At 47.8% G+C, this 12,440-nt stretch overlaps 1 protein-coding gene across 1 annotated transcript in view; it reads left to right on the top strand.

Annotated features, from left to right (window-relative positions):
* FER1L4 (fer-1-like protein 4) overlaps positions 1-12,440 on the top strand; it is a 45,819-nt gene that overhangs the window by 22,188 nt on the left and 11,191 nt on the right. The window contains exons 22-34 of the mRNA XM_013985330.2: positions 3,764-3,916; positions 5,589-5,742; positions 5,908-6,032; positions 6,258-6,392; positions 6,506-6,679; positions 7,125-7,241; positions 7,329-7,490; positions 9,745-9,940; positions 10,086-10,144; positions 10,219-10,350; positions 11,942-11,984; positions 12,077-12,177; positions 12,251-12,388. Of these exons, the coding sequence (XP_013840784.1) occupies positions 3,764-3,916; positions 5,589-5,742; positions 5,908-6,032; positions 6,258-6,392; positions 6,506-6,679; positions 7,125-7,241; positions 7,329-7,490; positions 9,745-9,940; positions 10,086-10,144; positions 10,219-10,350; positions 11,942-11,984; positions 12,077-12,177; positions 12,251-12,388 (1,689 nt within the window). The remainder of the gene's footprint in view (positions 1-3,763; positions 3,917-5,588; positions 5,743-5,907; positions 6,033-6,257; positions 6,393-6,505; positions 6,680-7,124; positions 7,242-7,328; positions 7,491-9,744; positions 9,941-10,085; positions 10,145-10,218; positions 10,351-11,941; positions 11,985-12,076; positions 12,178-12,250; positions 12,389-12,440) is intronic.

The raw sequence follows: 12,440 nt of genomic DNA, 5'->3' as shown, positions 1-12,440 counted from the left end.
TGAATATTTGTCTTTTGTTTTATTTAAGCACAGTAAGCAGAGCTGTTTTCATAATGTCAGATGATTCCAGGAGTTGGTTTTTTGGGAGTTTGGTTTTGTTCTTTGTTACTGCTGATACTTTCTCATGGTTATTTCCTTCTGTACTTAGTTGCTTTAATCTAAAAAATTATTTGTGGAACTTCTTTGAGTCCTGGAATAATTCTTCCAGAAAACATTTGACTTGACTTTGCCCTTGATCACCTCAAACTAAAATTTGATGTTTGGTAACACCCAGGCACTGTGAGAAAACCAGATTGCAGTTTTTCCTTTCAGGGACAATTTCCAGCTCCCACTACTTCACGCAGCCAGATGACTCTCCTTGTAGTTCACTGGGTGTGAAAGTGTGGGGAAAGTTCAGTTATAGTTTATCCTGATCCTTAAAACATGATTCTTTGGGTTTCTAGTTTTCAGGTATATCCTGTTAGGCTCCTGTCCTGAGTGATAATCAGGGCTCTTTATATTGTTTTTACTCACTGCCAGGTCATGAAAAGCTCAGGCTTGCCAGGTTTGGCAAATGCCCTTGTGGCAAAAATTGCTGAAATATTCTGTTAATGTCTCTGGATTCCTATCTTCTTCATTTAGAGCTTGGTATAATGATTCTTTATTCTAATTATTTCACCACTGCTTTCAATGAATACCTTAAATTATTTTACCAAGTGATTTTAGTTGGTTTTTTTGGCAAGAAGTAGGTCCTTTTGGAGTTCCCATCATGGTTCAGTGGTTAACGAATCCGACTAGGAACCATGAGATTGCGGATTCGATCCCTGGCCTCGCTCAGTGGGTTGAGGACCCAGCTTGCTGTGAGCTGTGGTGTGGGTTTCAGACGCCGCTCAGATCTGGTGTGGCTGTGGCTGTGGCATAGGCCGTGGCTATAGCTGTGACTAGACCCCTAGCCTGGGAACCTCCATATGCTAGGGGTGCAGCCCTAGAAAGACAAAAAAAAAAAAAAAGAAAAGAAAAAAAAAGAAGTAGGTCTTTTTTTAAGGACTCGGGTATGGCATGTGGAAGTTCCCAGGCTAGGGGTCAAATTGGAGCTGTAGCTGCTGGCCTGTACCACAGCCATAGCAATGCCAGATCCAAGCCACATCTGTGACCTACATCACAGCAACTCATGGCAACACCAGATCCTTAACCCACTGAGCGAGGCCAGAGATCGAAACCACGTCTTCATGGATACTAGTTGGATTTGTTACCGCTGAGCCATGATAGGAACTCCAAGAAGTAGGTCAATTCCTAGCTCTTGATATTCCTGGAGATGCAAGTCAGGCAAGATGATTTTGAATAGGGAAAGGAGAGAGTCAGCTTTGGAGTGCTCAGTTCTAGCTATTGTTTGTTTGCTTACTCAATGATATTTGAAGTCCTACTCTATGCCAGGCTCTGTATGGGGCCTTGGGGATCCTGCCGTGTTTCTCGCTCTTTCAGAGAGTATGTTCTAGTGAGAAAGCCAGACTATGCATCCTAAATTAATAAGAAAAATATCACTGGAGTTCCCATTGTGGCTCAATGGAAACAAACCTGACTAGTGTCCTTTGAAGATGCAGGTTTGATCCCTGGCCTCACGCAGTGGGTTAAGAACCTGTTGTTGCTGTGAGCTGTGGTGTAGGTCGCAGACAGGGCTTGGATCTGTTGTTTTATGGCTGTGGTGTAGACTGGCAAAGGCAGTTCTGATTTGACCCCTAGCCTGGAAGCTTCCATACGCCGCAGGGGCAGCCCTTAAAAAAATACAAAAAATATGATCTGCAGGGATTGCTGAGGAAGATATTACAGAGGCTAAGAGGGCAGGAGAGAACCTACTTACATAAAGTGGTCAGGAAGACTTCTCTGCAGAGGTCGCACTGAAACTGAGACCCAGAGGATGGGAGCAATCCAGCCGTTCATTGTTGAGTATGAGTTGGAAGGGACAACTGAAGACAGGAAGACTGTCCTAGTGGTCTGGACAAGAATGGATGTACTTGGTCTAGGGCTGTGAGGAGGGGAGGACAGGGGGACGCTGGCAGGACTTGGTGATTAGATGTTGGAGGAGAAGGATGAAACCAGCCCAGGTCTTTGGCTGATATGAATGGGGACCATGTGGCGGGGCAGGGATCAGGCTGAAAGGAGGGAAAAGTTAAGAAATCAGGCTGTCACATGCTCCAACATGGAGAATCTTGAAAACCTTATGCTAAGTGAAAAAAAGCCACTCAGGAATTCCTGCTATGGTGCAAGGGGACCTGTAGCATCTTGGGAGTGCTGGGACTTGGGTTCGATTCCTGGCCCAGGACAGTGGGTTAAGGATCCAGCATTGCTGCAGCTGCGGCTTAGTTCTTGGCTATGGCTCAGATCCCATCCCTGGCCGGGGAGCTCCATATGCTGCAGGGTGGCCAAAAAAAAAAAAAGCCACTCATTAAACGACAGATTCTTTATGATTTTACTCATGTGAGGTACCGAGAGTCATCAAATTCATGGAGAGAAAGTAGAATGCTGATTGTCAGGCCTGGAGGAAGAAATGGGAAATTAGTGTTTAATGGGTAGAGTGTCCATTTTGCCAATGATAAAAGTTCTGGAAGGAGGCGGTAGCAATGGTTGCACAGGAGTGTTAATGTACTACTGAACAGTACACTTAAAAATGGTTGAGGAGAGGGGAGTTCCTGTTATGGCCTAGTGGAAACAAATCTGACTAGCAACCATGATGATGCAAGTTCAATTCCTGGCCTTGCTCAGTGGGTTAAGGATCTGGTGTTGCCATGAACTGTGGTGTAGGTCGAAGATGTGGCTAGAATCCAGTGTTGCTGTGGCTGTGGTGTAGGCCAGTGGCTGTGGCTCTGATCTGACCCCTAACCTGGGAACCTCCATATGCCACAGGTGTGGCCCTAAAAAGCAAACAAAAACAAAGCATTGAGGAGGCGTTCTTGCTGTGGTGCAATGAGTTAAGAATCTGACTGCAGTGGCTTGGGTCACTGTAGAGGTGCAGGTTTGATCCCCAGCCTAGTAAGTTAAAGGATCCAGTGTTGTCACAGATGTGGAGTAGGTCACCACTGTGGCTCTGATTCAATACCTGGGAAAGCCCATATGCCACAGGTGTGTCCATAAAAAAAAGTGGTTGAGGAATTCCCTGGTGGCTCAGTGGGTTAGGGATCCAGCGCTGGCTCAGGTTGCTGCTGTGGCGCAGGTTCTATCCTTGGCTTGGGAACTTTTTTTCCTCCCATTTACTAAAAATATATATTATTTGTAATTTAATTATATGGCTCAGTAAAGTAGGTGTCATAGAATAAATGGATTAGAAATTAGCTTGTTAATCACATCCTGAAATTCTCTCAGAGGTCTAAATATACTTTGAAATTCGTCCATAAGTGACATATAAAGTTTTATGAAGTACATTTGTTTTGAATTTTTAAGAATTTTCATCATTGAATATTGCCTTAGCTTTAGCTCTGTACTGGGAACTTCTGCATGCCTTGGGCACAACCAGAAAAATGGCTGAGTTGGTCAATTTTATGTTATGTATATTTTACTATAATTCACAAACAAGGGAGACTGGAAAAAGAAAGGTTGAATTTTGAGTGTGAGGTGGCCTGTGGGGCATCCAGGGGAGGGATGTCCAAGTGGCAGGTCACCAGATGGATCTGAGGTTCAAGGGGAGGTCAAGGCTGGAGGTGGACATCTGACCTGTCCGTCCAGTGGAACCTCTGGGAGCAGGTGGTCTCAACTCCAAATTCACGTCTGTAACCCAGTTCTCTGCCCACAGCCCCAGCCTCCTCTCCCAGATGTGCTGGTCTGGATGCTCAGTGGGCGGCGCCGTGTGGCCTGGGCCCGGATCCCTGCCCAGGATGTGCTCTTCTCTGTGGTGGAGGAGGAACGGGGCCGGGACTGCGGGAAGATCCAGAGTCTGCTGCTCACAGTGAGGGGTCCTGGGGGTGATGGTGCTGGGGACTAGGGTGGGGTGAGGCTCACAGGGTAGCACAGACATTGGAGTGGAAGCCTGTGGTGCCCAGTAGGGGGTCCCCAAACTCTAAATTAAAAAGCTTTTATTCAAAAAATTAGGAGTTCTCATTGTGGCTCAGTGGGTTGCTAACCCAACTAGTATCCATGAGGATGTGGGTTCGATCCCTGGCCTCACTCATTGGGCTAAGGATCCAACACTGCTGTGAGCTATGGTGTAGGTTGCAGATGCAGCTCAGATCCAGAGTTGCCATGGCGGTGGCATAGGCTGGCAGCTGCTAATCCAATTTGACCCCTAGCCTGGGAAGTAACATATGCTGCAGGTCTGGCCCCTAAAAATAAAAATAAAATAATATAAATAAATTTTGTGATTCCCATGTGGCTCAGCAGGTTAAGGATCTGGCATTGTCACTGCTGTGGTGTGGTTTTGATCTCTGGTCTGGAAACTTCCTCATGCCATAGGCACAGCCAAAAAAAAAAAAAAAAAATTTTTTTTTTGATTTTTTTTAAAGTTTTATTTATAATTTTTTCAGTTTTTCAATTTTTTTTTTTTTAAAATTAGGAGTTCCCATTGTGGCTCAGTGGTTAACGAATCCGACTGGAACCATGAGGGTGTGGGTTCGATCCCTGACCTTTCTCAGTGGATTAAGGATCTGGCGTTGCAGTGAGCTGTGGTGTAGGTCGCAGATGCGGCTCAGATCCTGCATTGCTGTGGCTCTGGCGTAGGCCAGCGGCTACAGCTGCCATTAGACCCTTAGCCTGGGAACCTCCATATGACGTGGGAGCGGCCCCAGAAAAGGCAAAAAGACAAAAAATAAATAAATATATAAACAAACATTTAAAATAGTTTAAATTTTTAAAAACTTTAATTCTTTTAAATTTATTTATTTATTTATTTGATTGCCCTTGCGGCGTATGGAAGTTCCTGGGCCAGGGATTGAACCCATGCGACAACTGTGACCTGTACCACAGCTGCAGCAACATGGGATTCTTAACTTGTTGCACCATGAGGAAACTTCTTAAAATTCTTATTATTTTTAAAAGTATACTGAGCAGTTTTTAATTATTGAAAATGCCAAAAGGAGATTGTGCCTTTACCCAGGTGCACTTTGATGTGAGATAAACACCAAATTTTGTCGTCTCTGGGCTTGAACTGGCCCTTTTGCTGACTAGGCTCTGACAGATGGGAAAGGTTATGAAAATGGGAGCGTGACTAATTAGTTCCTTATAAGTACAGCTGATTTGGAGGCAAAATGTTCCTAAATGAGGCGTCCCTGGGATAGACACCAGCAGGGGTCCCTAGTGGTGAGAAGCTGTGACACTGGGGTAGGGACAGGGAATCTAAATGCGTTGGGGTTGAGGGGACAGGTGGTGAGTGTGGGGCATGGGGTACAGAGCTCAGAGCATAGTTTTGGGCTGTGGGGAGGGGCAGGAGGGATAGGGAGTAGGAGCTGAGGGGTAATGGGGTGTCAGATGGAGGGCACGAAGAGGGTGTAAGGCGAGGCACAGGGAGTGCCCTTTGATTAGGGAGCTGGTGATACAGAGACTAGGGCCTGCCTTGGAGGAGCCAGATGGCTGGTCTAGCTGGGGTAATAAGAGGTGGGCCCTCACATGCCTCCTCCCCACAACAGGCACCTGGGGCAGCCCCTGGTGAGGTCTGTGCCAAGCTGGAGCTCTTCCTGTGGCTGGGGCTGGGCAAGCAAGCCAAGGCCTGCACCTCCGAGCTCCCCCTGGACCTGCTGCCTGAGCCCTCAGCTGGGCTGCCCCGCAGCTTGTTCCGGGATGGTGAGTGCCGGGCGTGGGGGTGGCAGGCCCAGGAGGTCCAGAACCCAGCTCTGGGCTTGCTCAGGATATGGGGCTGGATGTTCATCAGGAAGTTCAGAGGGGTGTGGGATCAGGGACTGCAGTGGTCCCTGAGCTAACACGGCCCCTTCCTTCTCTTCACCCCAGACTTCAGCTATTTCCAGCTCCGGGCTCACTTGTACCAGGCCCGAGGTGTGTTGGCAGCAGATGACAGTGGGCTCTCGGACCCCTTTGCTCGAGTCGTTATCTCTACGCAGTGCCAGACCACACGGGTGAGGGCCGGGCTGGAGTGTGGGTGGAGGGGCTGTGGGAGACAAGGCGGGGTGGGGGCTGAGCTTTTTCCAAGGCTCAAAGCCTCTCTTCCTGTCTTGGATTTTCAGGGCAGGATACTGAATCAGACCGTCCTGATTTAGGGGTTGGTGTAGAACCAGGGGGTCTTAGGGGTGAGGATTTCCTCTGACTCCTGCTGTCGCCTCCTTCTCTCTGTGACCCTCAAGGTCCTGGAGCAGACGCTGAGCCCCCTGTGGGATGAGCTCTTGGTGTTTGATCAGTTGATCGTGGATGGGAGGCGGGAGCACCTGCAGGAGGAGCCTCCGCTAGTGGTTGTCAGTGTCTTTGACCACAATAAGTTTGTGAGTGTGGCCTGGGTACCCACACCCAAGGACCCCCTCTCCTTGCCTTGATGCACCCTCCCCTGGCTCCTGAGCCTCTTCTACTTTTGTCTTTACTGCCTTGATCCCCACAGGGACCCCCTGTGTTCCTGGGAAGGGCTCTGGCTGCCCCAAGGGTAAAGCTGATGGAGGACCCCTACCAATGGCCTGAGCTGCAATTCTTCCCCCTGAGGAAGGGGCCCCGGGCAGCTGGGGAACTTATCGCCACCTTTGAACTCATCGAACTGGACTACAGTAGCCGGCTTGAGGTCAGAGAGCTGTGGTCTCGCTGGCACAGGCGGTGGACCCCACCTGCTATTCCTTTAGGTCATCCAGCTTCAGGGGTGTGGGCATGTCCCAGGGTTACCCCTCCAACTCCCTTACCCCTAGAGAAGGGAGGCTGAAGATCTGTCCTAAGGTCACCTCATGGGACCTCCCAACTCCAGGGAGCACTAGAATGGACCTACCCTAGGTTTGCCTCCATCCCCAGAGAACCAGGCTGCGGGGTATCCTCATACTTCAGACACCCATCCTCCTTCCTATACGCGGCTGTTCCCTGAGACACCCCTCCCCGCCCCCCGCCACCAATCCAGCCTTGTCACCATCCGCTGAATTTATTTTTCACCAGCAGCCCTACATTTCTCTTCCTGGAGCCCAGGCTTCCTCTCCTTTAGCCTAATTCCTCTTTGACCCTTGCTCTCTTGCTCCCTGCAGCCCTCAGTGCCGAGTGATGTGGAGCCCCAGGACCTGGCACCCCTGGTGGAGCCCCTCTCCGGACGCCTGTCCCTGCCTCCCCATGTGCGCCCGGTGCTCAGGGAGTTCCGAGTTGAGGTAGCACTGGGCACTCACTCCCATCCCCACACCTGGGTGCCCCTCAGTCAGGTACAGGCTCCTGAACCTCTCACTTCTCAACCCCAGGTTCTGTTCTGGGGTCTAAGGGGCCTTGGTCGTGTGCATCTGTTCGAAGTGGAGCAGCCCCAGGTTGTACTGGAGGTGGCCGGTCAACGTGTGGAGTCCGAGGTCCTGGCCAGTTACCGTGAGAAGCCCAATTTCACTGAGCTTGTCAGGCATCTGACCGTGGTACGGCCATGGGCTGGGGGCAAGAAGTCCTGGGCTGAGAAATGAGGGTGCAGGGATGGTGAATTCCCAGCTGGTTGCATCAGATTAACCCAGGAGGCACAAAACTTTCTACAAAGGGCCAGATTAAATATTTTAGGCTTTGTGGGCCATCAATCTCAGCTGCAATCATTCAGCTCTGCCACTGTAGCCTGTAAACATCCCTAGGCAACAAGGAAATGAGTGCATATGACTGTTCCAATAAAACTTTACTAAAACATTTTTATTATAGTTGATTTACAATGTTCTGTTTCTGCTGTATAGCAAAGTGACCCAGTCATACATACATTCCTCTTCTCATATTATCTTCCATCATGTTCTATCATAAGCGATTGGATATAGTCCCCTGTGCTCTACAGCAGCAATAAACTTTATTTATAAAAACTGGCAGCAAGCCAGGTTTGGTTTACTGGCAATAATTTGCTGATCCCCAGTTAATTCATCAACTGGTGGTGCTCTGTTGGCTCTGTTGAATGAGTGGATTAGCCAAAGTCATGAAGTGTGAGTCAAAGGAATCTAGTTTCTGAGACACCAGGGGCTGGTGAGTGTATGAATGGTATATGTTTCCCCATCATTTTACTTTCAACCTAAAGAGTGTCTCTTGAACAGCGTGTTGTTGCACCTTTTTAAAATCCAGTTGACAATCTCTGTCTTTGATTGAGATGTTTAATACAGTCACATTTGCTGTTACTATGGATATGGTTAGATTTACATTTGCCACTCTGCTGTTTGTTTTCTGTAAGTGTCACATATCTTTGTTCCTCTTTTACTGTCATCTTTGGTATTAAATAATCATTAATGTCCTGCTTTAATTCCTTAGTTGATATTTACTTAGTAGTTGCTCTAGGGATTACAGTATACATACTGATTTTTCACAATTGACTTTTTCTTTTTTTAATTACTCAATGAATTTTATTACATTTATAGGTGTACAACAGTCATCACAACCAAATTTTACAGCATTTCCATCTCAAACCCTCAGGGCATCCCCCCACCCCCCAACCTGTCTCATTTGGAAACTATAAGTTTTTCAAAGTCTATGAGTCAGTATCTGTTCTGCAAAGAAGTCCACTGTGTCCTTTTTTTAGATTCCACATGTAAGTGAAAGCATTTGATGTTGGTATCTCATTATCTGACTGACTGCACTTAGCATGATAATTTCTAGGTCCATCCATGTTATTGCAAATGCCGTTATTTCTTTCCTTTTAATGGCTGAGTAATATTCCATTGTGTATATGTACTACATCTTTATCCACTCCTTCATCGATGGACATTTAGGTTGTTTCCATATCTTGGGTGTTGTATATAGTGCTGCAGTGAATATTGGAGAACATGTGTCTTTTCGTGTCATGGTTTCTCTGGATAGATGCCCAGGAGTGGGAACAATTAATTGACTTTAGATTGATACTAATTTAGTTCCAGTAAAATAGAGAAGCCTTCTTCATTATAACTCTACTCCTCCCTCCTTTGTGCTGTAACTGTCACATATATGTAAAATAAAACCATCAATATAGTGGTATTATAACAATTGTCTCCCCACCCAGGATCCAACAATAGATGTAGAATTTCTGGGTTAAAGGCCCTATACATAGTTTTATGGTTCAGAATCTATATTAGCAAACTAAGCATTGGTCCTTTGCATCATGATAACAACAACCACCTCATTTCTGGAGCTCCTGTCATGGCTTAGCAGTTAACCAACCCGACTAGCATCCATGAAGACACGGGTTAATCCAGGCCTCGCTCAGTGGGTTAAGGATGTGGCGTTGCCATGAGCTATGGTGTAAGTTGCACACGCAGCTTGAATCCAGCATTGCTGTGTCTCTGGCATAGGCCGGTGGCTACAACTCCGATTGGACCCTGAGCCTGGGAACCTCCATATGCTGCGGGTGCGGCCCTAAAAAGACAAAAAAAAAACCACAAAAAACAAAACAAAACAAAAAACCCCCCTCATGCTTCTGATAGTACTTTGTAGGCTGCAAAGCACTTTTGTACCTGATATATCATGTGATACTTACCATAGTCTTTCCAATCCAGGATTGTGTCCCCTTTTTGGCTGGGAAATCAGTTCAGAAGGCAATGACTCACCAGAGATGGTGCAGTGAGGCTGTGGGCTTCAAATGCAGATTAGCTGTATTGTTTTTTCATCCGTCTCAGCGGCTGCCTCTCCCTCCTCCCCGAACCTGGAGAGACACAGGTCCTCTCTCCTTACCCCCAGGACCTGCCAGAGCAGCCTTACTTGCAGCCCCCTCTCAGCATCCTGGTTATTGAGCGCCGGGCCTTTGGCCGCACAGTGCTTGTGGGTTCCCACATTGTCCCCCACATGCTGAGATTCACACTCCGGGGTCATGAGGAGCCCCCTGAGGAGGAAGGAGAGGAGGATACAGAGGACCTGGTGCCCAAGGGACCTCAAGGTAAGGGGCCTTCCCCTTACAGGCCACCAGACAGATGGTTCCTGTCTGGTTCCTGGCTAATATGGCTTCGGGGACCCTCCAGTGGGGCAAGGAGTCTGACTTCTACTTGCTTGACCTCCTCCTGGTGTTTTCTATCCCCTCTCAGGGCAGAGGTCCCCAGATCCCTTCCTGGCTGAAGCGGGGATACCAAGACGGCTCCTGAAGGTGATGGAGTATGGGGGTGGCTGGAGAAGGGGCTGGCAGGGCTTGGGGGTGGTGCTGAGTTCTTGCTCCCTCAGGCTCCTCTGAAGAAGCTCCCTCTGGGAGGCCTCTTGAATCAAGGCCCAGGGCTGGAGGAGGACATCCCAGATCCCGAAGAGCTTGACTGGTGGTCCAAGTACTATGCATCGCTCCAGGAGCTCCAGGGGCAGGTGAGGGCAGAGGCGGGTCTTGAGGGTGGGGGGCTGGAGGCAGAGAAGGGTAAATGGCAAGAAGAAGCATCTCATCAAACATGGACCTCTACACTTTTTCAGAGCTCTTTGTGCCAGCCATCTTTTCTCTTCTTCATCTTTCATCATCTTTGAGAAGCTGGGGATTATTAACGCCATTATCCTTTTTGGGGGCAGTGGGGGCTGCACCCACAGCATGTGGAAGTCCCCGGGCCAGTGACTGACTCTGAGCCACAGCAAGGCCAGATCCTTAACCCACTGCACCACAATGAGAACCCTGCCACATATGTAATTTTAGCATTGGCCAGAGCCACATTAAAAAAGTAAAAGGAGCATTGAGAACTATGTCTAGATACTCATGTTGCAACAGAAGAAAGGGTGGGGGAAAAACTGTAAGTGCAATGTATACATGTAAGGATAACCTGACCCCCTTGCTGTACAGTGGGAAAAAAAAAAAAAAAAAAGTAAAAGGAGAAGTTCCTGTCATGGCGCAGTGGTTAATGAATCCGACTAGGAACCATGAGGTTGCGGGTTCAATCCCTGGCCTTGCTCAGTGGGTCAAGGATCCAGCGTTGCTGTGAGCTGTGGTGTAGGTTGCAGACGCGGCTTGGATCCTGCATTGCTGTGGCTCTGGTGTAGGCCGGCGGCTACAGCTCCGATTAGACCCCTAGCCTGGGAACCTCCATATGCTGCGGGAGTGGCCCTAGAAAAGGCAAAAAGACCAAAAAATAAATAAATAAATAAAGTAAAAGGAAACAGGCAAAATTGATTTTTGTAATATATTTTATTTAACCTAGTACATCTACAATATCATTTCAGGAATACAGTATCATTTCAAGAACCATCATAAACAATTAATAATGAGACATTTTACATTCTTATTTTATACTAGTCTTTAAAATCTGGTGTGTATTTACACTTCTAGCGCCTCTCAGTTTGGACCAGCCACATTTCAAGTACTCAGTAGCCACATGCAGCTGGTGGTTATATGTCAGGTCTGTAGATAAACTAAGGCTTTGAAAATGCAAGTGGCGCAATCCCCTGGTGACTTCGCAGGTTAAGGATCCAGTGTTGTCACTACTGTGGCTTGGGTCACCCTGGCCTGGGAACTACCACATGCCACAGGTGCAGCCAAAAAAATAAAATCAGGAAATAAACTTAAAAAAAAAATAGAAAATGCAGGAGTTCCCATTGTGGCTCAGGGGGTTAAGAACCTGACTAGTATCCATGAGGATGCAGGTTCAATCCCTGGCCTCGCTCAGTTGGTTAAGGATCCAGTGTTGCCACGAGCTATGGTGTAGGTTGCAGACTCGGCTCAGATCTTGTGTTGCTTCATTGCTGTGGCTGTAGCTGTGGAATAGGCTGGCAACTGTGACTCTGATTCGAGCCCTAGCCTGGGTACTTCCATATGCCTTGGATACGGCCCTAAAAAAAAAAAAAAAAAAGAAGAAAATGCAAGTGGCTTACCCAGCTGTAACTTGAACTCAGGTTTCCCAACTCTCTATCCTGGAAAAGGGGTAGATTAGAGAGGCGAAGTGCAGGGAAGAATCTCTAACCTGACTTTTGATTTCAGACCAACTTTGATGAGGATGAAATGGATGATCCAGGGGATTCAGGTAAGAGATGATGCTTTCTTGCTTCCCTTCTTTCTGTCTCTCCCCCTCTCCCAATGCCAATATTGCTAATGGGGCACTTCTGCTGTTCCCAGATGGGGTTAACCTCATATCTGTGGATGGGGAAGCCCAAGACCAGGGGGAAGCTGAAATCAAAGGCCCCGTGTTCCAGAAAAAAGCAATCGCCACTCTGAAGGTAACTGGGGGCTGAGAGGGGATTCTGCTTGGATTCTGGACATTGGGCTGTCACTGAGGCCCTCGTCTTTCAGATTTACAACCACTCCCTAGAGGAAGAGTTTAACCACTTTGAAGACTGGCTGAATGTGTTTCCCCTGTACCGAGGGCAAAGGGGTCAGGATGGAGATGGAGCAGAAGAAGGATCTGGAAACCTTGTGGGCAAGTTCAAGGTATGTTTGGGGAAGGAATAGGGGTCCAGGGAGCACAGATGGGGATGCAGGA

The sequence above is a fragment of the Sus scrofa genome, chromosome 17, assembly GCF_000003025.6.
Source record: "Sus scrofa isolate TJ Tabasco breed Duroc chromosome 17, Sscrofa11.1, whole genome shotgun sequence".
In the NCBI taxonomy this organism is placed as follows: domain Eukaryota; kingdom Metazoa; phylum Chordata; class Mammalia; order Artiodactyla; family Suidae; genus Sus; species Sus scrofa.
Note: the sequence above shows the minus strand (reverse complement) of the source record. Positions and strands in the feature narration are given on the sequence as shown.